Here is a 27,906-nt window from a genome sequence, read left to right as displayed (position 1 = left end):
GGAATTTCGTGTTGATCTCTGCTTTTTATAGCCTCTGATAAATTAATTACAACTTTTCTAATGTGTGTAATTTAGAGCTTTACTTAGTATATCGATATTTCTTTGCTGTTAGTGATGATAGATTGGTGTTTTACAACCAGTGGCAACTTTTACATGCATATCAGGCGGAAACAAGTTACAGCGATATATGAATATTATTCCGCGTTGTAGCTATAGTAGACCATGCTTTGTCGTATTTATAACGTGTTAGCTCACAAGGTAAGATGCCGCAGGAAGGCATGTCATCCTACCTGGACACATTATTCTGATTCCAAGTCGACCAGTCTTTGTTCTTACTCCTAAATATGCTGTGTGCTTAGCAGAGAAGCAGCAAATACAAATTTTCAAATCTTTGGTTTGACCCGGCCTTTGATCGATACCACAACGTTAACCTCCCACACTCCAGAAAACACAGAGGTGTACGGTGCGTTTTGGTGTTGAAGAACATTTGTTGATCACAATGAGTAATTTTGTTTTTGTCTCTTAGGGTTACTGCCTAATTGACATATTAGTATTAGTATACTCCATTTTCGTCATCTTATTTGATTTTAGACTTTAAGCTGAGATATATGGCGACACTCAACATTACGAAATAAGTCTAAAAGTAATTTATTGTTTACAGTAATGTACTTGAATATCAATATCATATTTTAAATATTGTTTTAAGTTCAAGATGTGAATCTTCAACCTTTCCAATTTGTGTATATTATAATTAATAAGATTGACAAAAATCAGTATATACTTTTATTGTTAAAAAAGATTTTTAGAGTCTCTTAATGTTGTTTTTTTTTCAGCAAACAACTCCGGACTTAAATCTCATGTCTCAGTAGCCACCTCCTGCAATGCAAAGAATACATTTTTTTCATTTCCACAAATAACAAAAGCACAATATTTCCCAACTAAAACTGATCACAATCCATTTACCATATAAATATTTGAATCTTAAAAACGTAATTTGAATGTGTAATGTTTATACATGTATGACATGTTAGGGGTGTTGTACAAAAAAGAAATTATAAAATACACAAGACAATTGTACACATCTCTAACAAAGTGAAAGGGGGTGGGTGTATTTCATCAATCATGATATTTGTATACGATAAAGTTTTTAGAACAAAGGTGCCTTATAATGATGGTGTATAAAGTTAAGAGTAAATAAACTCGTCATAGATCCCAGAATTAAAATTTTGTACGCCAGACGCGCGTTTCGTCTACAAAAGACTCACCAGTAAGAGAGTAAATTATAGATAGATATAATCATCATAATATGACATTTTTCAATTAGAAATCTTAACAGTTTATTTTACCTATTTTCCCTTTTCCTGACACAAATCCGCTTCCGTATCCGATACTGTTTCCATATCCATATCCTCCATCGTATCCACCGTATCCATATCCTTTTCCGTATCCACCATGACCACCATATCCTCCATATCCGTATCCACCATATTGTTTTCCGTATCCACCGTAACCCCTATATCCACCGTAACCACCATATCCGCCGTGACCACCATAACCTTTTCCGTATCCATCATTTATCACTCCTCCATATCCATATCCTTTGCCATATCCGTCATATCCATCATAAATAATCTTACTGTAACCTCCGTGACCCCCAAATCCTGGTCCATATCCATTATAACCTTTGTCATAGAAAGCGCAGGCCATTGCGATACATACACTCAACAGGATAAGTTTCAACATATTGGAATTCTGAAAATTATAAATGAAGTAAAATGTATAATGACTTAAAAATGGTGTGCTTAAAAGAAACAGAAAGATTTTCAACCCCCTTTATATACCCTAACACATTTTCTACGTGCAATGTAATTCTGATTAACATATGTTATACCAACCGTAATTGATTTTCAACAAAATTACTATGATTTTAAAATCCAATTGAATGTTATAAAATGCACTAGTACAACAAAACTTGCATAAAGGCGAAGAAGTGTATATTGGTTAGTTACCCATTTGCCCTAGTTAAATGATGTGGCATACTTTTTCCAAATCTAAAAGCATACTCTGCTGGTATTGTTTTTATCAATACACCCGTTGCTAGACAGAATGAAAGGACAAATGCAAAAGTAACCTACCATGGAATTGTTTCTTTTTAAATGTATGCAAATTTATATGAGAATAAGAGGATATTTTGGTTATATGCAAATGAGACAGCAACCCAATGGAACCCCCTCCCCCTCCCCCAAAACAGATATAAATCAACAATATCCTAAGTTTTAAATCGCTTGAGTCTAGAACAGTTGTTAATAATTCAACCAGAGATTATCAAAGATTTACCATCAACACATGATTTCCTAAAAGACCAGGAGTCGGTTTCACAAAAAAAAAACTTACAACTAAGATTGATCGTAAGTATACTGAATTGTTCATGACTTGCGATCAATCTTAGTCGTAAGTTTTTTCTGAAACCGACTCCAGAAACATTAAAATATAACTAAAACAACCAATGACGAGGTTCATGATTTGTGATGAGCTAGATGCAATGGACATGTTGCGGATTAAACTGATTATAACGCACTTAACTCTTCCACTTTTAATGTACATAATTATATTGTACGACGGAAATCAATTCAAATATAAAAAAAACAACAAAAACAGTGGTAGTTGTAAAACAATACCAAATAATATCGTGCGAAAGAATTTTTGAAGCTACTGAAAGCAGACTCAAAGTATTCAACCTATGTTATCAAATTATCGTCTGGCGTATAGTCTACTGGAATTGTCTAGCGAACTAATTTAATTTGGTATTCATAACTGTAAATCTTCCACAATTGATGACAATGCATGATCAATAGATGTGGTTCATGGACATGTTTTGACAGAATATTATAACAATATATATATATGAGTTCGAATCCTGGCGAAGGAAGAACAAAAATTTGCTTCCGCAAATTTTCAGATTTAACATTGTTGTGCTGATATTTAGAGTAATTATGTCTTAAAAATGTATATATACACACATTTGTACAGTTTAGGAAAATACATAATTTATTTGTATTAACTTAAGAAACAGGAAGAAAGGCGACACTCGCCGATCTTTTTTTCCTGTTTCGAAGCGAGAACAAATAATTTCCAAACGTTAACGATTGCCATAATTTTGACAAAAAAGGTGATTTTTTTAACCGGAAACATCTGTGTGTTAAGGTGGAACAAAATTTATTGTGATATGATAAAATATTTTAATTTGATGCTTTCTAGGACGATCTATTTTTTTTAACCACATGAAAAGAAAACTAGCGAACTATTCTAATCACCAAAGCGAAAGAATGTGAAGAACAATGCCTTTGTCAACTTAATGATACATGTACTTACTTGATGTCAGGTCAACAACACTGGTACCCAATGTGGAGGTACAGTCACTATATATACCTAAAATTTTAGTGGTCATTAAAAAAAGCCATCTATCAAAATATCCTGTTTACATGTATTGTTATTACTTACATGATTGAATCACAAAGATTTTAATCTATCTATTACATTCTTTTTTGTCAATAATTGGATAATTAATTATGATGGATCTAACTGCTTTTAACTGACAATTTATTTTTCATTTCCATTCATACACAAAATTCTTAAGCATGATACAATTTCCCATATTCTTTAAATTTCAACAACTTAAGCTTTCGAGCACACCGGTCAACTCATTGTCACGCAAACTTTCAGAAGAATAAAAGATCAAATTATACAATAATACTTTTTATGCTTTACAGCACACTGGCTATCAGTAATTCAGATGAAAAATGTCACACAGGTCAATAGATCATAGAAACGATGGCAAAATTCATTGTATTGCAATAGCAATGAGACCTGCAGAAGCGAACATCTGCTGTAAACGATAGCAAAAACATTTAGTTTGAATATTAATCGGTAACACAAATCCTATTATATCTACTGGAATGATAGGCGGTAATAAGATTTTACTGTTTTTGTTTAATAATTATTAGATTAGGCCGTCTCAATTATTTCCCAACTATGTTAATTTGCATTGAATGTTGATATCCGTATAAGGTCATTTCAAAAGTGGTAATCTTTATTGCTTATTGCTCTATTTTATTTTTTCTTGAACTTCTTTGGTCTAGCTTCGAACATATAATGAGTGTTTACTTGTTCTTGTGACTTATCCACACGGGTAGTAACGTCGTCATATCGATGAGCGTTTAGTACAGTGGTTTTGTCATAGTTTGGTTAAGTTGGACATGATCGTGTTAAAGTGTTTTTAAAAGACAAACAATGACACAATATAAACATTCTGATTTCTTGCTAACGAAATTTCTGAACATAAATCAAAGCTGGTAAGTATCTTTGTCTATAGCTAATATGTTAGTCCATTAAAATTTGTATCATGTAGTTGATAATTTGACACAGAATCTCTTTGCTTCTCCGCTAAGCACACATCATATTTAGGAGTAAGAAAAAAGACTGGTCGGCTTGGAATCAGAATAATGTGTCCAGGTAGGATGACATGCCTTCCTGCGGCATCTTACCTTGTGAGCTAGCACGTTATAAATACGACCCAGCGTGTCGGTCTACTATAGCTACAACGCAGATTAATATTTGAGTATGTCAAAATTTAAAAGTTGCGTATTCGTTTCTAATGCATAAAAAAGTGATTTGTTTACTGTCTGTTACATCACATATTTCATTATGATATAGGACTGCCGTCGATTATTCCGAAAAAAAGCTACATTTGCACACAAATTAAGATTACTGAAAATACGGTGTCATGGTTTAGTTCATGTTCGACATGGTTCGGTTATGTGATTCCTGTTGTATATGATGGAAGAGTAACGATCAAAATAAACAGAATTTTCTTTCGCCGATACCTTTTTTTATCTCGCGTTTAACCAATTCTATCCTATTTAGAGGCGAAATATTGTCGCCATTTTCTAATGTTGTTGTTTTGTTCCCATACGAGTAGCTCTTCACATATATTACGTTGATCTTCTACTCGCGAAAATACATCGCTCGAGAAAATAAGTCGTCTACAGTAAATTTAAGATATTATCATTATAGAACATGCATGTATGAAGAAATCACGAGGATAATATATCAATTTAAAAGGCAATTTTCTTTAAAAGTAGTTTTTTTTGGAATACAAAAGGACATGAGAAAGCACATAGTAGTATATGATACATGTAAGTAGATGCGTTGTGATTGCCAATGAGACAACTATCCATCCGAGACCAAATGACGTAGACGTTAGCAGGAATATGGCAGTTGTTATCTAAAATCCGTATCTATGTATGGTGGCGTATGTTGTAGTTCAGTGTTTCTGTTGTTCCGTTGTTTTCCTCTTATAGTTGATGTGTTTCCCTCGGTTTTAGTTTGTTACCCGGATTTGTTTTTGCTTAATCGAATTATGATTATTGAACAGCGTTATACTACTGTTGCCTTTATTTAGCAACTATGGGTCACCGTATGGCCTTCAACAATATTATCAAGCCCCTTATCAACTTATAACCTTAAGCACTGCTATAATATAAAAATTGACTTCTACATTCATATGAAAAGCATTGAAAATGTAGTTTGTGTCGCACTTCAGCGTTATTACCATCGCACTTCGGCGTAGCTATCAACAAGATAGCGTCACAATGCCACTATCGCACTTCAGCGTGATCAAATACGCACTTCGGCGGCAAACCATCGCGGTTCGGAGTACCATCAGTTCAGAGTCTTGCATATTTAAATTCGGAACTTTGTAAGTAGTTTTCATAGTAATTTCATATATAACTTATTAAAAAAAACATATTTTAACTGTTGTCCATGTTAGCATTTTGTCCCGTGGAGGGTTGAAGACTGTATGGTTCCCTCTCGATATTGTTTGGTTAGTTTTGTTGTTGGGTTACTGTATCATGGGCAGACAACCCCACATCTCCTTTTTATTCATCATAGACATAATCAGGTTCAAAATAAAATGAGATGTAGAGTTTGCTAGAAAAAATATAAAACAAAAATTATTTTTGACTAGCTGCTACGTTTTGCAACTTTAGGTAGGCGTCTTTAACCATTTGACTCGTGACGACGCTCACAATATCCATCATGGACATATGGGAAAAGATTTTATGTGAAACAGATGCAACGCTGTCTGTTTTTGTAATTTATTTGATCGAATGCCAGTTAAAAAGAGCAGTGGCTATGAATTCTATCTTAGGAAACACACGAAAAGTAAAAATGTATAATTTATTTGTTTGTAATTTATTTACAAATTTATTTGTTCAGTGTATGTTCAATGGTGTTAACATGTCCTTTGATTGAGTTAAGCTATTTCAGTTGATATTTTATAGTGTGTCTTTCTATGTTGTGATGTTACACTATTGTTTCAGAAAAAGGGTGAAGGTTTGGTACCATTAAAACGTTTAAACCCGCTGCATTTGTTTGCACCTGTCCTGAATCTGATGTTCAGTAGTTGTCGTTTGTTGATATGGTTCATAAGTGTTTCTCGTTTCTCGTTTTTTATATAGATTAGACCGTTGGTTTTCCCGTTTGAATGGTTTTACACTAGTAATTTTTTGGGGCCCTTTATAGCTTACTGTTCGGTGTGGGCCAAGGCTCCGTGTTGAAGACCGTACTGTGACCTATAATGGTTTACTTTTATAAATTTTGACTTGGATGGAGAGTTGTCTCATTGGCACTCATACCACATCTTCTCATATCTATATAATGTACGGTTTGCGATTACGCCCACTAAATTTGGTTATAAACACCTATTTTTTCTTCTTAGTCAATTGGTAAATTGTGTAACTCGTTTTTTCACAAGCGTCTTCAAACAAACTATCAATATAAAGGTGAAACAAATATGTTTTAATTTGGATCTAAACCATGACCAATTTGATCAAAACCATGACGAATTTCTTAACTGAACCATGTCAATCGCTTATCCAAACCATAGCAATTTCGATATTCTGGTTATCTGCGTTAATTTCTTAAAAACAACAATTTCAATGTAGATCGTTTGACTAACAATATAGATTAAAACATCTTCGTTGCTTTTTATTTGCTCATTTGAAAAGAAATGAGGCAACCGTTCTGGGAAGTAACCTAACTAAACCATGACCAACTTAACCAAACTATGACAAAATCACTGTACTAAACGCTCCTCGATATGACGATGTTACTACCCGTGTATCCAGTTAGTAGAAAAAGCAATTGAAGTTTGTACGTTAGGAATATTATATGTTTGTTGCACACCATTATAAACCAAATCGCCATTATCTGCTGTACTTTTTTTTACTATTATATTAAGAATTGATGGATATTTTCAACATATTCTCTAAAGATATATATAATTGAGATAAAAGAAATGTTATGACCCGAATTTTTACTTACTCTCTTTTACATTGAAATTTGATATCAGTTTCCTGTATTTACGGTAGCAGAATAAGGCCATGCAAGAAATATTTTTAGCTCGTTCCAACAACATAGTTTTAGATTTGGAAATAAGATTCTTTTTCATTTCTACATATTGGTGGTGCTCTGTTGGTTTCTATTTTACGGAATGTAAATATCTTAATTTTTTCTTGATGCATTAGTCCTCGGTCATGTGTTTATGCAGTTGACTATGCATTGCACAAAAAAAAAAACCCAAAAACTCGGAATTACACGTAATGACCTTTAAAACTTTCTTTTTGACTTAATAGTCAATTGCTTAAAGTCATATGATACTTCAATTTAAAAAAAAAGAATATCTTTTATATACTTGAATGGCTAAGTTTACTATGAAACAAGTGTACGTGGACTTTCTTGTAAAAGAAAATCTTTTATCTTATCAAAATCTTAAGAAATGTGCTGTTATCGAATTTTTGTCTTCCCATCCTTTAATTCGCCGATATCTGTCCTTATAGTGACCTTAACTTCCAGACCTCTCGTTAGAATTTCGGCCACCTAACAGTGCAAGTGAGAGGGGAAAACGTGACGGAAGAATGCAAACAAACAAACAAATAAATTGACATCGATCTATCGATTCTCTTATTTTTCACGTGCTCCACGATTCTGTGTTGATTACTTAAATCAATGTCATTATCCGGTAAACTTCGGTGAAAACTCGAAAGTCAATTAGCTTGCGATCAACAATCGCTGAATGAAATATTATTTGTCAATTAAACGCTATAGATTCGTAATAAATGTAAAAACAACGTGCATAAAGGACTAAGTTTGGTATACATGCATGCATGCATACAGTCTGTCGATACCTATGTTTTGGCGTGGCGCAGGGTCATGTTTTTCTCTGACTGTTTTATTAGTTTTATTAGCTTTGAACTAGCTGTCATAAACTGCGGCGAGTACTCTCAGATCTTTAGTTTGTGTCTTTTTTATTGTTACGGGTGTATAAATACCCTGCCACGTCCTATATAGTATAGTCATCTATGAAAGGCCCGATCACGTAAAAATGTGAAAAAATTATAACGAAAAAAATGATGACAGGCTTCAGGAGCTCTTTTCACAAAAATTCTTACGACTAAAATTGGTCGTCAGTTATACTCAAATGTTAATGACTTGCGAGTATATTTTCTCACAAACAGACACAAAGAATATGGTTGGGTGAAACATGTTTATGAGCACTCAACCCTCCCCTAACCCGAGCCAGTTGTGTAACAGCACACCATAAGAATGAATTGTAAAAATCAGTTGGAAATGGCTTGACTCGTGGGATTGGCACGAACTGAGAATTCTATACCACATGTGTTTTAGAAATCTTAGGAACGAAGCACAAAATTCAACTAGTCACATAAGACAGAAGAATGTAGGATCAGAACGCCAGCGACCTTACATCTGCCGTAATGTTAATTTCAACTATTGCACCCTTAATAAAATATGTGTTTATTTTTTCTTTGAGCGCAATAGTTCTTAGACCATTATGATCTACAGGTTCAAATCAACAGTCTTGTGCAAAAATAAAAGACATTTATTAAATTTAAAAGAAAGCGTTTACGAGTTCAAATTAAGCCTATTTTTTAAGTACGTTCAACTTGCTAATTTTGAATTTTAATTTATGAAACAGCATAAAGTTTGCACTCCTGGCGCTACCACCAGACCAAATGGACTGACTAACACAGGGACTAGCCACGAAAAGCATAGGGAGAATGTAAAAATGGAGTTCTCTTGAAAAAAAAAAAAGTACAACCTTTATTTTGCCAGTAAAAAAAACAATAGTTTTCCCGTTTTCTTAACATAACGGTTGTTTTTTTTTGTAAGAGCATCTTGTGGTGTCATGCTGTAAACTTATTCTTCAATCTCCTTAAATTTGTTGAAATCTTATTCTATACGACCGAACGCCGCCATGCCGAACAAACAACATCGAACTGTTCTTGAACCAAATTTTTTTTAGAAAGTTGATGACGTCGTGAAAAAAATCTTACCAGTTTGCATGTTTGTATACAGGAACATCGCAGAGCGTGGGATTTGTCCACGGCATCATAAACAATAAAGAACACCGATATTGTACCACGATATTCGACTTCTTATTTTCATGTTGCTGTTAGTGTCAAACTTTACTGGAACACACTCGCGAAATCGCGGGCATTAGAGCGTAATTGAAAGTATGTAAACTGTTGTAGGATGAATTTTTGTAACAGATTTATGACTGGAGAATTTCAGGAAAGGTATCAAAAGTCATCGGTACTTGGGGACAGGACAATTGTTTTTTAGCCCTCCCCCTTTTATCCAAAGTCCGTTATTTTTTGTTTTCTGTATATAATGAACATACATATACTTTCAGTAAAGTGTATTTGCTATTTACTATCAATTCCAAGTTTACTATCCACTGCGGTCACTGATATATTATATAGACTAAGAGACTATCCACGGCGATCACTGATATATTATATAGAGACTCTCTATATAATATATCAGTGACCGCCGTGGATAGTAAACTTGGAATTGATAGTAAATAGCATATACACTTTATTTATAGTATATGTATGATCATAGTATACAGAAAAACGCGAAAATAATTGTCATGTCCCCAAGTATGTGTAATGTTAAAGGGAAAACGATACTATTACATTTTCCCAGCATTAGGTTGACCTTTTGTGTACCCAAGGCAGGTGAAGGAAGTCAACTTAGGAGCGCTGTGATTGGATGTTAGGGTACAATATATTTTTTTATTTATCTTTGAATAACTGCAGTGTATATTTACAATATAAATTTTGAAACCTATTGAAATATTTTCTAGAGAATTATTCGAAAAGACTTCAAAAATTTCATAAATTTGGTGTAAAATGACGGTGAGCATGGATAACATTAACAAGCTCCGTTGGAAGTTGGTCATGATACTATTTGGCTTCAATTTTTAAAACAGAATAATAAAGTAATAACACCACACATAACTGTTTAATCCGGGTTTTTATTATAAAAAGTGGTAAATTTAGAAAACGTTAGTATTGTCGCCTATGGCAGAATAAATAGTACCGTTTTCCCTATACTGAAGACAGCAAGGGAAATCAAAATCAATCAGACTTCAGTTAAGGTATACTATTTTGAAGCTTTTGATTATTACATTAGATTTTTATCACAAAGAATAGAATTTTTTCACTGAGAACAATACTGTGTTGAGAAAAGTGCTGAGTAATCATAATAAGTCAAATTGATGGGTACTGATATAAAACTTTATTCTAGGATTTCAATATTAACTATATTGTATAAAATGCACCAAACTATAGTTCTTTTGTATTTGTTTTCACCTTTCGGAATGATTAATTCAATTGGAAACACCAGAATTCAAGTCGCGACAAATATTTTTAACTGAAATATTTGCCTTTTTTGCTGTGTAATTCCCTAAATGTATCACTTGGGTATTTTTGTAGACATAATCTATTAAAATGGGAAGTTGTCAGGTTAAGTTTGTACTGTTTATGGAGTAAGGCAATATTTGGTCATACTAGAAGCATTTTCAGTATTAAAATTGTCCATCTAAGAAAAAAAGAGGCCCACTTGAGGCTAAATTGAGATAGAATTTATACTCTCCTGTGTAAAGAATTGGTCATATTCTTGGCAATTCATGCAGCAAATATTTCAATAGTGCTTCATTTTGTAGTTTCTATCTTTTATTATATCAGGCATATATATTTTTCATTTTCTACTGTTTGAAAGGACTTTTGTAGGAAATTAATACTCCCAAGGGACATAATTCAGCTTTTTCATAGATTAATACAGGCAACAAAGGCAACTTAACAGCTGAGTATTTTGCATATCTAATGTTTAAAGTGTCTAATATCTTTGTTTTCATCATCTCAAGACAGAATAATGGATTTTATAACAAGCTCTGAAATTTTGAACCACAATATGGCATATACTAAAGCATGGAATGGAGATTAGTATGAAAAATCTTGAGTTTGTGCTTATGTTGTAAATTTTGGATGAAATGAATAAAAATTGAATGGAATTGTTATTTTTATCTGTTTAAATGGAACTGTTTATTATTCTTTTTAAATAAGATAAGATATGATTGGATACAGGTTGTTTATTAAGCCTTATCTGAAAGAAGTAGAGAAAGAGGTAAACTAGCATGTAGGGGTGGGGACATTAAATGATCCATATTTCTTTAAGTAATGGGAACATACTAGTATTTATTATAGCCAAGGTTTTCACAATAACCCAGTATTGCATTAATAGTGTCATAAGAATTCTTTATATCTTTATGTCACAATATAACAGTCCTTAACGGAAGTCTTTTCTGTGACTTAAAAGTCCGTCCGATGACGGAAACAATATCCGGACGCCTTTTTTTTCGTTTTCCTCCCAAAATAACCCAAACTGAATAATCATAAGCGAGGATGACAAATGCGACTATGCATGGTACCTATAGGACACAAAGGCATGCTGATTAATTTATTGTGGAAGGACGAGAAGCGACACATAAAATGAGGCCTTCTCGTTTAATAGTATAGATATTCCATATAATAAACAAGAAACATTACAAATATTCAAATTGTATCAGTTTATGGAGACCACCAAAGTCTAATATTGACAAAAATAGGAAAATAAAAAGTTTTTGTTGCAGACGTTCAGTAATGATTAAAAAAAAATATTAATTCCAATTTTTCTTTAATCAAAGTATAAATCTAAGTTACTTGATTTTATAAAATTACATTGTTATTGTTAATACAGGCCAACGTTTTAAAAACAATTCGATATGAGAAAACATGTTATATTGCATAAATATGGGATAGGTCTACAACTCACGCAAAACACTTTTTTAAAAGCGTAAACATATTTTTTTTGTTTTCTTTGTTATTTAATTCAATTTATACCTAAGTTAAAAAAAATCTGAACATCCTGGGCACACTACTACCTTTAAATGGGGATCGGGGTGCCTATTATTCAAGAGTTTTTGATAATCTAATAACATTTGAAATCAGTTCTATTTTCAGAAAAGTACGTAGTGTAGATTATTGAATTATTATTACAATTAGACATTTTTAGATTTTAAGGAAATTTTGCCCCAGACTTTCCGCTATTTCCCTGATCCCGAAACTAATATTCAGTATTAGAAAGTTTTAAGCCCTGATGGTACTCTATGCAATCTAAATAGAAAAAAAGAAATACAACAATACTTAAGTGATAATTGAATTCAAATGTTGAGCACTTTGGTTTTTTTTAGATAACACAAAAATGTCAGTGCCACTTGGCATCAAATAATTTTAGAAAAACCTTCCAGCTTTCCTAGAACTTAGGACTAAAAGTAAGACCATCCCAATCCTTGATGTGATGTATATATATATATATATATACATGTCTAAATTGAAAACGACGTTCAAACCTATGATTGCGTTGGATAAAAACCGCAATTTTTATACGTGTGCATGCAAAACAAATTTCTTGGTAGAGGGGTCTAAATACAGCACAAACAACATTTTCCAAAAGACCAAAAAAGTTAAAAAGTATATTTTAACAAAACGCATTTGACTAACAGGTCGAACAACTGATGTTCTTAAACCCTGCTGACTGCCATTGGCGATTGCCAAATAAACGGATCACAAGATGTAACAAAATGGATCTTTAAAAATTAATATCTAATACCAAACAGAAAACAATAAACTTGCGGATAAGATGGTATACCGCAAACAAAAGGTGCAAAAGTTAGTACACCATATCCGGATTTCGACAATTAATGTCTCTTCAGTGATGTTAGGGATCGAAACAGTATTTGGAAGGCCATAAAATTTACATCAATTTAGGATAGACTCTTGAATTTTAAAGAGTCGAAATAGGATGAACGGATCATATAAACTCGAAGGAAAATATAATACAAGCCCAAACGAAAAAATATAAACATGTCTAAATTGAAAACGACGTTCAAACCTATGATTGCGTTGGATAAAAACCGCAATTTTTATACGTGTGCATGCAAAACAAATTTCTTGGTAGAGGGGTCTAAATACAGCACAAACAACATTTTCCAAAAGACCAAAAAAGTTAAAAAGTATATTTTAACAAAACGCATTTGACTAACAGGTCGAACAACTGATGTTCTTAAACCCTGCTGACTGCCATTGGCGATTGCCAAATAAACGGATCACAAGATGTAACAAAATGGATCTTTAAAAATTAATATCTAATATCAAACAGAAAACAATAAACTTGCGGAAAAGATGGTATACCGCAAACAAAAGGTGCAAAAATTAGTACACCATATCCGGATTTCGACAATTAATATGTCATCTTTAAATTCGATGTCCCGTTATGAGAGTGCTAACCTGTCGGCACTTAAGATGAAACTCTTTGAGGGGTCAATGTGCGATATATTACAAGACTCAAATCCTAATCCATATCCAACAATCTCGTTTTTAAAGGTTGAATTGCGATCAACTATTGAACTAGTGAATAATATGCTAATCGAATATGCATGAAAGTCTTCCCACTGGATATTCAGAAAACAACAATTGCTGATTCATTCTTCTGACTGTTAACCTAACTATAGCATTATGGATTTTTATATGGTTTGTGTTTGTTTTAATTTTTTAAAATATGAAGATAATTGAACTGACGAATAAATGTTTTTCCGCCGGTTTTCTTTGCTTGTGTGAAAGCCGATGATTTAGCATTTTCATCCCACCTCGGACAGTTTTATTCTGATATTGTAATATTAAGATTATTTACTGAATTATTTTTACTTGCAGGGTTAAAATCTTAAAGTTTTAAAAACCTACTTGAATTTGAATATTTCAGAGTCCTAATAATACCTATTATAGTTTAAATAATAATTTTGCGCATATATCCATTTATTCAAAAAGTTATTTTGAGATATTCATTGTTGTCATAGATGCAACATCCCAACTTTTAAATGTATTTTTTTCATCGAAATATATACATTAATAATTTGTATTTGAAAGACATAACACTCCCAAAATAATTTGGTTTTGTAAAGAATACGGTAACCATGCTCATTTTTTGTGGTAAATACTTATATTTTGTCAAAATCTATATACGTAAGCTGCAGTTTTGATCCATAATTTGGTAAAATGTTAAGAAATACCCCATAATGAACTTCAAAGAACGACACAAGAAGATGTGATACTGTGAATTTTAGAAAAGATTGGAAAACGGTTTGAAGATGACCCTGACATGAAATATATTTTGGTGAATTTGTCCCCACCTTTTTCTATTTGTATAAATGTCAACATGATAAATCTACTTTACTTGCATTGCAAGGTTATAAAGAAGTGTTTATATTTCATATCATATACTCATGTTCTCGTCCTGAATAGACATTTTATTTGCCGCTGCCAGTTAAACAGCTATCCATCCATTCGTCCACCATTTCTGTTTGATCATTGAAACAAACAACAAAATAGCTTGATACTTAATTTTGCTTCAAGTAATAAGTCATTTTGCTTCAAGTAATGAGTCGTAATGTTTATATTTATATATAGCCGGTTCGGATCTACAATTTTTAGGTTAATGTAGCTGGTTCCACAGGAGTTCTAAGGAAGTGGTTGCCTCTCCCCTTTTTGACAAACACACACCCCGCCTCCTCCCCCAATGGTAACATTATAAAACACTTTAAACACTTCTAAAATCAAAAACAACCATTTGTTTCAATCATTTGGTCAAAAAGTTCATGGAAATAAGAAAAATCATAATATCTGCAAATGTCATTATTCCATGTTTTGTAAAAAGTGGTATTCTTTAAATTTTTCCTTGTTTTCATCTGCGAAACAATATTGTTATGTACAAGAAGCATTAGTTATCAGAATAAATTAGTTGTTGTACCCTTTAAGAACATTTTGTATATGACTGGTGCTGTTGCAGTTATATTAATAAGCTACAAAGTCTGGTTTATTGGAAATTGGAATATCAACAGAAAAAAATTGTATTCCAAGAAATCAGATCGATGCTTCGGGTCAAAGGTCAAACAACGAAATGAAAATTATTGTCTCAATTTATTTCTACCATAGGGTACCTTCAAATAGTATATGCTATATGTGTATTTTTTTTTTATGAAACAAAATCCTACAGAGCGGGCGGGCTTTGTTGCTCTTAATCCTAAATGTGTAGAAGCAGCAATATTCAAATTTTTAAGTCTTTGGTTTGAACAGACCTGGGATTGAATTCACTCAAGGCGAGCATTTTACAAGAGACCAAAGAGGAGGTGTATTTGTTGCTGAAGATCATGTGCTGATCTCAAGAAGTATTTATGTTATTTGTGTCGTTGGGTTGCTGTCTAATTGACATATACCTAACTTATCCATTTGCTTAATCTAATATGATTTTGGATTATAAGCTGATATTTATTGCGACCCTTAACATTCAAAGATAACGCAAAGGATTGTTTATGGCGGAAGTGTAAATATCAATATCATATTTTAAACATTTGTATAAAATTCAGGTTGTTAATCTTGAACCATTACAATAACAAACACAAGTAACAATTTATAGCATAGCCTTGTGACTGAGGGGTATACAAAACGAAGACTGCCACAAAATTGGGAAAATCGGAAGATTCGGTCCAGGTAAACGTCACTTTACCATAAAAAAGTGTATCATGTTGGAAATATTACTGTTTGTTTTGTTTTTGTATTGCCCACAGGAAACGCTTTTTTATTTCAATACATGTTCAGTATGTCAGGATGAAAATTTTCGACTACCAAATCTTCAATGCTGCCGAAATGCCAAGTATTCTGCTTCAAACGTTTCAATGATAAGGACCTATTATTATAGACTATTAGGAAACGGATTAATAAGCTAACATCTTGTTTCGTGGCCTAATAATTCACTTGTTATGACTTGTTCGTGCATATTTGTGCATATTTAAATAAGAAGATGTGGTATGAGTGCCATTGAGACAACTATCCATCCACAATGTGTAAAAAGTAAACAATTATAGGTCAAAGTACGGCCTTCAACACGGAGTCTTGGCTCACACCGAACAGCAGGCTATAAAGGACCACAAAAAGATTAGTGTAAAACATTTCAAACAGGAAAACCAACGGTCTAATCTATATAAAAAAAGAAGAAACGAGAAACACTTATGAACCACACCAACAAACGACAACCACTGAACAACAGGCTCCTGACTTAGGACAAGTGCATAAAAATGCAGCGGGTTTTATATTGTATGTTTAAACTATTATAGACCAAAATCTTTGTAGATTCGTTTATTGTTAAATGAGTATTCTAGAGTCTTATTGTTGTTGTTTTTTTCTGTCAGAAAACAACTCTGGATTGAAATCTCAGGCCTCAGTAACCACCACCTGCAATGTAAAGAATAAAAATGTGCCCAAATAACAAAAGCACAACATTTCCCAACTAAAACGGCTCAAAATAAATTTACCATAAAGATATTTGAATCTTAAAAAAACTCAACTTGAATGTGTAATGTTTATAGGACATGTTAACAGTGTTAGTACAAAAAAGGAAATTAAAAAAATACACAAGTCAATTGTATACACAGCGGACAAAGTAAATATTTGTATCATGATAATGCTTTTATAATAAAAGTGCCTTCCAACAAAGGGATATAAAAAATAAGAGTATTAATCATGGATATATATAAACATGATTATATGACATTTTCAATTAAAAATTAAACAGTTTATGTTACCTATTTTCCCTTTTCCTGACACAAATTCATTTCCATATCCGATGCTGTTTCCATATCCATATCCCCCATCGTATCCACCGTGTCCATATTCTCTATATCCTTTTCCGTATCCGCCATGGCCACCATAGCCTCCATATCCGTATCCACAGTAGCCGCCATATTGTTTTTCGTATGTTCACCATATCCGCCGTGACCACCATATCCTTTTCCGTATCCATCATTTATCACTCCTCCGTATCCATATCTTTTGCTATATCCGTCATATCCATATCCTTTGCCATATTCGTCATATCCATCATAAATGATTACTGTAACCTCCGTGACCCCCAAATCCTGGTCCGTGTCCATTATAACCTTTGTCATAGAAAGCACAGGCCATTGCGTTACATACACTCAACAGGATAAGTTTTAACATATTGGAATACTGAAAATTATAAATGAATTAAAATATATGATGATTAAAAAATGCTGTCTGAAAAGAGTTTCAATCATCTTCGTACGCCCAAAACCTTTTGTTTTTCTACGTGCAATGTTATGCTGATTAATATAAAAACAAGGAGATGTGGTATGCTTGCCAATTCATTAGACAACTATCCACCAGAGTTCAAATGACGTGGATATAAGCAACTATGGGTCACTGTCATTTAACAATGAGAAAATCCAAGTTTTACCAACAAAAACAAAGAAAAAATAAGCAGAAAAACCATAAAAAGACAATATCAGCAATTTAATCATTATACCAAGCTTGAGTCTAGAACAGTATTTAACCTACGTTATTATCAAATCATCGTCTGGCGTATAGTCTACTAAACTATTAAAAATGACCGTAAATTCACAATTTAATTTGGTATTTATCATTGGGAATCTTCGAAAACTGACGATAATGCATGATCAATAGATGTGGTTCATGTACATGTTTTTACGGAAGCGTATTAACGCCACACAATTTTTAAGCGCACGTTTGAGCATTGTGTAAGATTGGTTGGATCCAAGCAAGCTACCCTTTTGCAATGAATTTATAAGATATGAAGATGTTTTATTATTATAATTATGTTCTCTTCATTCAAATTGCTACTAAAGCATCTTAAATAGCTACCTCACTAGATTGAAATTAAAATTCCATGACTTTTTATCAAAGAATCTTTATCATATTCTGGGATTTCAACAAACGATTTCTTACATCAAAATTAAAAAAAAATGTTTTTTCTGAATAATTCATTTGTAAGCAGAAAGATCATTTTGTCTATTTGACTTTATAGTTTCTCAATTGTATGACATTATTTTTGCTTCTTTACTACTTTCCGTTAATTAAAAATTTAAAAATCTTGGCCTTTCAATTAAAATTACCTATACCATGTATACCATATTTATTTTCTTGTTAAATTTATATAATTTTCTAATACAAAACCATTCTTAATTTGTGTATAATTGCACTACAAGTATTCATTTATTCCTATAAAATTGAGAATGGAAATGGGGAATGTGTCAAAAAGACAACAACCCGACTATGCATATTTATTATAATTGTTTGGCCTTGTGTTCATGGTCCTTCTTTTAACTAAATCACAACCGAAATTTAATGACAGATGGACATGCAAATGCCGACATTTACAAAAACACTGCTTTCAAATCATATCATAAATGTAAAATGTAAATCCAATATAGTTTTTGATCATAACATATACAAAACTTTAATGATTAATTGAAATCAAAATGTTTGCGTTATTTCGCAAATGTTTGCATTATAACGCAATGGTTTGCGTTATTTCGCAAAGGTTTGCGTTATAACACATTGGTTTGCGTTATTTCGCAAAGGTTTGCGTTTTAACAGAAAGGTTTGCGTTATTTCGAAGAGTATGTTTTAACAGAATATCACAACCATAATAAAATCTTATTCATCCTATCACATTTTCCGTGTTTGTAAATAAACATTGCATCAACTTTTGAATTACCAGTAATCCCTTTTATATATATACAAACAATATACATGTATGTACAGTTGAGGAAAATACAAAATTTATTTGTATGAAATTTAGAAACGGGAAGACAAGCGCGACTCGCCGAGCTTTTCTCCTGTTTCGAAGCGAGAACAAATAATTCCCAACCGTTAACCTTGTAATAGATTAGAATTTTGAGTCCCTTCGTAGATATCTGAAAACTAAATTCTCATTTTTCAAATTTAGTGCGGATTCGTGCCTTCGTTTTCCCGAAAAATAAATATGACCCCTGTGTTCATTAACACGATATTTTCTCACTTTTTTATTTGGTTAGATTTTATGAGAGTCATATGCCATTGCTTAGTACAATAATGTTTTCATTAGATAATTTAACATTTTTTCCATTTTATCATATTTGATGTAAAATAAGAGTTCAAACTTGTGTATAGTTTCTTTTGTCGTCTAGTATATATGAAATTAAAAATACTAAAATGACAAAAACAGAGATCCTGTATCCATCCTTCGCTTGTTACGTCAGTTACATATGTATGCATGTGTCAGTATTGCATAATTGACAACCCTTGTTGTCCACCTTGATAGCTACATGAAATATGGCTACATGCATCAATGGGTGTAGACAATCATGGGTTACAGTCTATAACCCAGGCGAAAACCTTCATTGGACAGAACATCTCAACACTCCACCAAAGTAAGTACTTTGTAATATTAAGGTTGTCGTTTGAAACCGTACAAGATTTTTTTTCTTGAACTTTTTATGTTACTTGTATTTTAAAGTTGTCCATACAAATGATCATGTTATTATAAATATAACGAATAAAACATTAATTTATCCTGGTTCTCATTCCAACTTTACTAGAAAGTCGAACTTCAAAAATGAAATTGTTCTATATGTGATTGTAAAATAATTTCTTATAATTAGCATGTTGCTCTTAAAAAAGTTGAATACTCGTTTTTAACGATAAAACCATAATTCTGATATTGTAAAATTGTGCACGACTTCAGCCAAAAATAATAAATAAAAAATTTCCTACACTAATGGCCTGTCATTAATACCGATTTCTGTTCAGGAAAATTAAATAAACAACTTAATATGAAATAAAATAGAGTACACAATAATAAAAATAAATAAACAGCAACAAAAAAAAATATCATTTAGATATAACCAAAGACATCTCCCCCTTTCCCCTTCTTCAATTTAATTTCGATCATTGGAACAATAAAAGGAACACAGAAGAACACATAGTAAAATTCTTTTATGTATATTTTCAGAACAACCACCATGCTTAGATTCGTCGCTCTTGCTCTCTGTGCCTCAATGGCTTTCGGAATGGGATATGGAGGTGGATATGGCGGCGGATATGGGTCCGGTATTCAAATCGGTGGATACGGAAAGAACTATGGTGGTTATGGACATAGTGGATCCGGACTAGATTTCGGATATGGGGGACACGGGCTTGACTTAGGATATGGTGGATATGGAAGTGGAAACATCGGATTTGGAAAAGGATACGGTATCGGAGGTGGACAAGGATTCGGTGGACAAGGATACGGTATCGGAGGTGGACAGGGATACGGTATTGGAGGTGGACAAGGATTCGGTATTGGAGGTGGACTAGGACACGGTATTGGAGGTGGATAAGGAATTGGACAAATCGGATTTGGAAAAGGACAGGGTATTGGTGGTGGATTTGGTAGAGGATTCGGTGGTAAAGGAAAATATGGTTAGTATGTGTTACATGAACACTAATATCAATAATATAGTATCATGAATATTTTGTTGGCTAAGCTCAATTTCCTTAAACAAAACAAGACGACATTGATTTCCATTAATTTATTAGAGACATTCCATAATTATTTTATTTATACGGGCCTATAAAAAATAGAAATAAAATTTTAAAAAATGGCATTTAAAGCATATTGTTGGAGTTTAATCAGGTCATTTGGATTGTAAAATATAAATGAATATTGAAAAAAAATACCAATTTAACTTGCACCTGCTTTTACTACGTATATATCTTTACGCATATTATTTTCTATTTCAGCTCAATATTGAGGAACCCAGTAATCAGAACCAATCCAAAGTGCCAATGAAAATAAATAAATCATCCCTGTACTTAATCAGTTTTCTTGTCTTTTTCAAACAAAAATGAACTGCAGTCAAATTTTCAAGTTACATTTGTTACCGAATAATAATTTTTACCTAAAGGGGATCTGCTTACCCTTACCAACCTAAGGTCATCCCCAGTTTTTGTAAGGTTCGTGTTGCTCAGTCATAAGTTTTCTCTGTTGAGTTTTGTAGACTGGTGTTTGTCTATTTGTCATTTTTCGTGTTTCGTCATGGTTTAGTTAAATTTTTCCGACAAAGTACATATATTGTATTTTATGAAATCATGGAAATATACATGCAGCATACTCGATTGTGACATCACCGAATTAGCATTATTGCATAATGTGTACTTACTTTGTTTAACACGACGGATACCACTAGCGTAGCAGGATCCAATTACCCTTACCCGCCGAAGATCATCCCCGGTTTTTTCTCAGCCATCAGATTCGTTGTAGAGTTTTGTAGACTGCTGTTTGTATTTTAGTCATTTTTCGTGTTTTGTCATGGTTTTGTCGGTTTCATTTCCAAATATGAATTTTGATTGACCCTTTGTTATCTTCTGCCACTTTTTGTAGTTATAGATTTTATAATTATAGAATAACTAATCGATGAATTCAAATATAGAAAAATATTCAACGAGTGACCGAACAACACATTATCGAAATGAGTTATATTGGTTTGCTGTAGGGAATATCAAAATTAAGAGTGCTATGCGGGGAAAAACGTACCTTGTTTAAATGAGTTGCATTAGTTTGCTGTAATACAGAATGAGAAGTATTATCTTAGTTAAGTCAGACCACTTTGTCTAAAGATGTTATATTGGTCTACTGCATAACAGATATAGAATGAGAATTATATAAGGTATAATAGACTACGAAAACACAGGTACGAGTAACACAATACAAATTAATGTTACCGTATCAAAGAATGCCCGCAGTTTCTGCAAGTATTCTCAAATGGTTTTATCTGCTATCATAGAAAATTGCCTTCAAAAACTTTTGCTGTAGAATAACTGTTTAGTTGAGAACAGTAGAAAAGTAATTATTCAATCAATGCGGTATAAAGTCAATAGTTTGTTTATTACGGTAACCACACTGACCAACAATTATTTTGAAACGGAAAACAAATAACTTTAAAGCTATCTTACTTAAATAACCAATGCATATAGGCTCACTTTCATTATTTATCGAAACAAACAAATGCATTAGTATAAGCTGTAACCCTTTGCTATATATTGATATACAAATTTGAGTGAAAAAGTATGATTCACACATAATATAAAGCTCTTTCCATTCATACACAAAATTCTTAAGCATGATACAATTTCACGAAACCTACCAATTTCCAACAACTAAGCTTCCAAGCACACCGCTCAACGGATTGTCCTGGGAACTATCAATTCATATTAAACAAATGGAAGGACTATATTTTACAGACGAAAAAAAGAATTTTTGTATACATTAGAACAAACTGGATATCGGAACTACACATGCAAAAGGTAACACAGATCTGCTGAATACGAGGGCAAAATTTATTGTGTATCAATGGCAATCGGACTACAGACAAAAATCTACTGTACACGATATTGAAAACAATTGATTTGAATGAAAATCAGGGACACAAATCATATTGTATCTGCTGGGCGTGTTTTAATTGTCTCTTCTGTATATCTCCAGAATGTCTTCTGTGAAGAGTCCAAAAAATGAATCTGGACCTCTTCTGGATATATATTCTGTAGAAGAAGCAATAAAACACAAATTCAATTTGCCGTCGAATACAGCAGATTTTTTTTATGTTGAATGACATTAATGAAGTTCGCGATGATTTATTAAAAAAAATAGTTACGTCAGTCCATTAGGTATACATGACTGCAATAGTCTTTTCTGTTTTGGCATTGATATAATTATATAATAAGTGTAAAATCAAAGAAAATTGGTTGGAAGAAATCGCTGTGTTCGTGACATTTTTCCTTTATGCTTTCCTAACTTAATTAAGCTAAAAAAATCCAGCTTAAAGCCCCGGCTATTTGATTTTCAGGAATAATCTTAAACTGTACAATAATTTGTCAATGATTTGTCTGGTATATGATCGAAAAGGACATCTTGTCTATGGAACATGTAACCAAACTGGATTAAATTTTTTGTATATAAAAGATATCGCAGAGTTATCAAAATCTTTTTTTCCCTGGTGATCCTTACTATTATTTCTACATGTATTGCAAAATACCATATCTGTGCCGGTCCTTGCAAAATTTCGATGGTCTAAATCTTCGGACCACCAATTTTCGAGAACCTTAATTGTATATGTATATAAGGTCATGGCGTTTCTCAAACTTAACTAAACCCGTTGGTTGTGTACTGATTATTACTTTAGTCTGGGAGAACATGATCTATTTGTTAGTAGTAATTGGCTTTGAACAAGCTTTCAGTAGCTGCAAATACTCTTATTTTGTTGCTTTATGTCTTTTGTCTTTTTTTGATTTTTTGTAAATTGTTTTGTAAAATATAATAAGCCGTTAGTTTTTTCGTTTGAATTGTTTCACATTTTTCATGTCAAGGCCTTGTAAAGCCGACTATACGGTATGGATTTTTGGCATTGTTGAAGGCCGCATGGTTGTCTATAATCATTGCTTACATCCACTTCATTTGAACTCTGGTGGATAGTTGACTAATTGGCAATCATACCAGATCTCATTATTTTTATATAATATACCTGATTTTCAAACTCGTGTTTTCCTAAACATGCATGAAATATTTGTCACTTGACGTTAAAAATAAGCAATCAGCAATCAATCAATGTAAACTCGTGTAAAACAAGGGGAAAACCATTTGATATTTATTTTTTGGGGGGTGGGGTGGGGACGTGAGGATTTTGAATATGAATATGGTGGTCTGGTAAGAGATGAACAAAATAGGCATCCTTAGCGACAGATTAAAATGAATAATAAATCTGCAAAAAATCCTCCTGACCCCTTCCCTCCCCAGAATATCAAATAGTCGTACCCTTACTGTTATTGTAGGTCTTATATAATGAGCTTATCGTCCCTACAATGACGTCCCACTAAGGCTGCCATACCATAAAGGAACGTTTAGCACACAGCTCACTTTCTATTATATCTGCATTCATCAATTTATTAATGTCATTTAGACTAAACGACGCCATGTTTGTTATGTGCCTCTACCGTCTAATCTACCTATTTAAAAGGAGGAGGTAAAAAATAGACAGAAGATCTTCCCAATGCAAAAAAAAAAAAAAAAGAAATGGACCTCATCTGGCTCACTACAGAAGAACAAAAAAACACGCCCCTGGAGTGATAGTCGGTATTATGGTGTTTACACAATGTATCTGGTTTTAGTTTAATTATTGGAAGTAATAACCCGAATAATTCAGTCGTTATATTTCACTGCTCTACGATGGCTACCCTCGAGAGTGGGAGAGTCGATCACGGGGAGGGACTGAATTATTCGGGTTATGGAAGTAAGTGCTAACAATTTTTTTTGATACGGTATTGCTTTATACTGTTTTACTTGTATATGTGGTTTTGTCGTCTGCTTCGCATATATTATGGGGGATTTTTTACAGGTAAAAAATATAGTTGTGTTCCTATTTCCCTACTTGCCATAAATTTCTTGCCTACCCTGTCACATGAAATTGTATACATGGTACAAGCTAAATTCCCACTTAGTGTTCAATCGTAATTTTATCCATAATTTAAAAAAAAAACGATAGATTAATACTGATTTCTTATCTTAGAAACTGGGTGTCATCAACTTTTATCATCTTTTCCTGCAAATTAAATTTAATACTTATCTTCAATACCTTGATATTGTCTCACTTTCGAACTGAATCATATAGGAGTTCAGATTTGTGTATCGTTTCTTTTGTTGACTAGTATATAGAGATTATAGTCAGTCGATTTTGTTTTTTTCATGTTTAGATTGGAATGATTAAACATTGGCGGTTACACCAAATAACACTGTTAGATATGCATATCTTTTTGGGATAGTGGTTTATTGTCTATCGTCGAAAGCCGTACACACCACTGATACAGCAACCTAACGACGCACATAACGAAAGACATCTAGAGTTAAACCTACAGTCTTTTGTTATTACAGGTGTCTATGCAAAATAGCACCAAGTCTAAAAAGTTATAAATAAATAAAAAAATATATATATCACAGGGAATTTCGTGTTGATCTCTGCTTGTTATAGCCTCTGATAAATTAATTCCAACTTTTCGAATGTGTGTAATTTAGAGCTTTTCATAGTATATCGATATTTCTTTGTTGTTGATGATAATGGTTTGGTGTTTAACGTCCAGTGGCAACTCTTACATGCATATCAGGCGGAAACAAGTTACAGCGATATATGAATATTAATCCGCGTTGTAGCTATAGGTTGCACTTTGTAAATACAGATGTTTCTCAAACCACGCCTGTTTTGGGGAGATATAGAATATTCATAGATAATTCATATTGTTTACATACTGGTTCCCAGTTATGATCTCTATGTTACATCTCATAGAGACATAACTTGGGAATGTTACCAGTAAATATACATGTGTATATTGTTTATATTGAAATCTGTAGTAACCCTAGAGTCGAGGTAGGGGCAGTTAAGAAATTTAGTGTTAGTTTAAACTCTTAGTTCGGAGCATATAAACGTTGAAAATATGCCGCACAGCCCTATATTTTGACCTTTGAAAAAAATAGTAGTGCATATGAACTTTCCATTCTAGGATATGATTTTTTTCAAAACTTCATAGTAAAAGTGGTACAGTTTTAGCCGTAAAGGGAGTTCCTATGGGAAAATTCATTGCCAATATTTACAGAAATGCAACCTATATTGGATGAAAAAAGAGAACATACAGAATTTAACCAAATCTGGTTAATTTCACAGATTTTAATGAAATTAAGTCAAATATGAAGTTTTATAAATATTTCATCAAGATTGATAAAATCCTGAGCCTTAAATATGATGACTCAGCATAAAATCCCAGTTTACAGTATGCATAGTTTACTTAAAGGCCTGAATGCAAAATAAATTCATAATATATGCATATTTGTAAGTTGAATTGTTAAGAAGTGCTTATATTTACTCTTCGCAGTCATAGAAACTCATAGATCCTTCCTGAATATTATTGGTAGGGTGTTTTTGTCCTGTCGATAACCCAAAAGTAAGCCGTAACACCTAAATCTGCTTTTTTGTCACTGCGGCGTAAAAAAACACAAGCTAGAAATATAAAATATCTCAAAAAAACTTACAATAATGTGTTTTATCCTGAATATGTACTAAATATTCCATATTGCTAGAAACAGCAGAATAATTTAGGAAATTTGGGGCCCCAGGGGCAAAAAATAGAGAAAATTGCCTACCCCCTGAATCATAAAACAAATAATTTTACTTGTAATTGCTATGATTTTATGATTTTAAAGGTCTTTATATAGAAACAAATAACTGCTTGGAAGTTATGCAAAAACAAATATTAGAAGTCATCTCTATAACATTTTAAGTGAATTTATACATCAGATTGGTATCTGCATACATACAACTATTGCAAATATGGCTTTGTTTTAACACTTCTAGTTTATACATTAGTTAAATTGTGTCAGATATAAGGTTACAGATAATACTGTTGTGACCTGAATTCTAAACTGACCATTTGAGGCAGAAAATATGAACTTTTATTAACAAATAGGCATACAGTTAGATGTGGACTGGAGACAGGGGCAGGATTTGATACTTTATATAATCTTGAATGTTGGAATGATTGACTGCTAAAAATTATATTTACAGTATTCTGAAATGCTTTCAATATGTTATCAGAACAGTTTTAAACAGGTTCTAGGCATTTTATGTCAGAAAACATGCAAATAGGGTAAGCTGGCAATAATTAAAGTCTTGTTTTCAAATTCTTTAAAAAATTGAAACAGGGTAGGGGGTGTAAAATGTACAGTAAAAGAAAACTTAGAGTATATGCAGTGATTTCTTTAAGGCTATAATTCTGATAAATAAGTATTAATGTGAGAAAAAGTGTTATTAGAGAGTTTTCTATTTGAATAAATGTTTGTATAGGTTGCACTTTGTAAATACAGCTGTTTCTCAAACCACGCCTGTTTTGGGGAGATATAGAATATTCATAGATAATTAATTTTGTTTACATACTGGTTCCCAGTTATGATCTCTATGTTGCATCTCATAGAGACATAACTTGGGAATGTTACCAGTAAATATACATGTGTATATTGTTTATATTGAAATCTGTAGTAACCCTAGGGTCGAGGTAGGGGCAGTTAAGAAATTTAGTGTTAGTTTAAACTCTTAGAAGTTCGGAGCATATAAACGTTGAAAATATGCCGCACAGCCCTATGTTTTGACCTTTGAAAAAAATAGTAGTGCATATGAACTTTTCATTCTAGGATATGATTTTTTCAAAGCTTCATAGTAAAAGTGGTACAGTTATAGCCGTAAAGGGAGTTCCAATGGAAAATGCATTGCCAATTTTTACAGAAATGCAACCTATAGTAGACCGACACGCTGGGTCGTATTTATAACGTGCTAGTTCACAACGTAAGATGCCGCAGGAAGGCATGTCATCCTACCTGGACACATTATGCTGATTCCAAGCCGACCAGTCTTTGTTCTTACTCCTAAATATGCCGTGTGCTTAGCAGAGAAGCAGCAAATACAAATTTTCAAATCATTGGTTTGACCCGGTCTGTGATCGAATCCACAACGTT

The 27,906-nt window shown here is 32.7% G+C and overlaps 2 protein-coding genes across 45 annotated transcripts in view; one reads left to right on the top strand and one right to left on the bottom strand.

Annotated features, from left to right (window-relative positions):
* The window catches only part of LOC127732661 (acanthoscurrin-2-like), a 72,073-nt gene that overhangs the window by 29,708 nt on the left and 14,459 nt on the right, over positions 1–27,906 (top strand). For 9 of the 44 annotated variants that reach the window (XM_052241807.1, XM_052241796.1, XM_052241779.1 and 6 more), the window contains exon 3: positions 20,619–20,666. The exons of 2 other annotated variants lie outside the window; for them this stretch is intronic. In XM_052241807.1, coding sequence (XP_052097767.1) covers positions 20,619–20,666 — 48 coding nt within the window. Of the gene's footprint in view, positions 1–19,634; positions 19,748–20,328; positions 20,691–27,906 lie in introns of those variants that run through there. 33 more of the 44 variants (XM_052241818.1, XM_052241823.1, XM_052241816.1 and 30 more) reach the window with 12 other exon arrangements.
* On the bottom strand, positions 771–3,434 carry LOC127732667 (neuropeptide-like protein 31). Its single transcript, XM_052241832.1, has 3 exons — positions 3,373–3,434; positions 1,347–1,752; positions 771–876 (listed from the first exon to the last, which is right to left on the bottom strand). The coding sequence occupies exons 2-3, from the start codon at positions 1,741–1,743 to the stop codon at positions 863–865; spliced, it is 411 nt and encodes a 136-aa protein (XP_052097792.1). The 5' UTR covers positions 1,744–1,752; positions 3,373–3,434; the 3' UTR covers positions 771–862.

The sequence above is a fragment of the Mytilus californianus genome, unplaced genomic scaffold, assembly GCF_021869535.1.
Source record: "Mytilus californianus isolate M0D057914Y unplaced genomic scaffold, xbMytCali1.0.p SCAF_26, whole genome shotgun sequence".
In the NCBI taxonomy this organism is placed as follows: Eukaryota; Metazoa; Mollusca; class Bivalvia; order Mytilida; family Mytilidae; genus Mytilus; species Mytilus californianus.
Note: the sequence above shows the minus strand (reverse complement) of the source record. Positions and strands in the feature narration are given on the sequence as shown.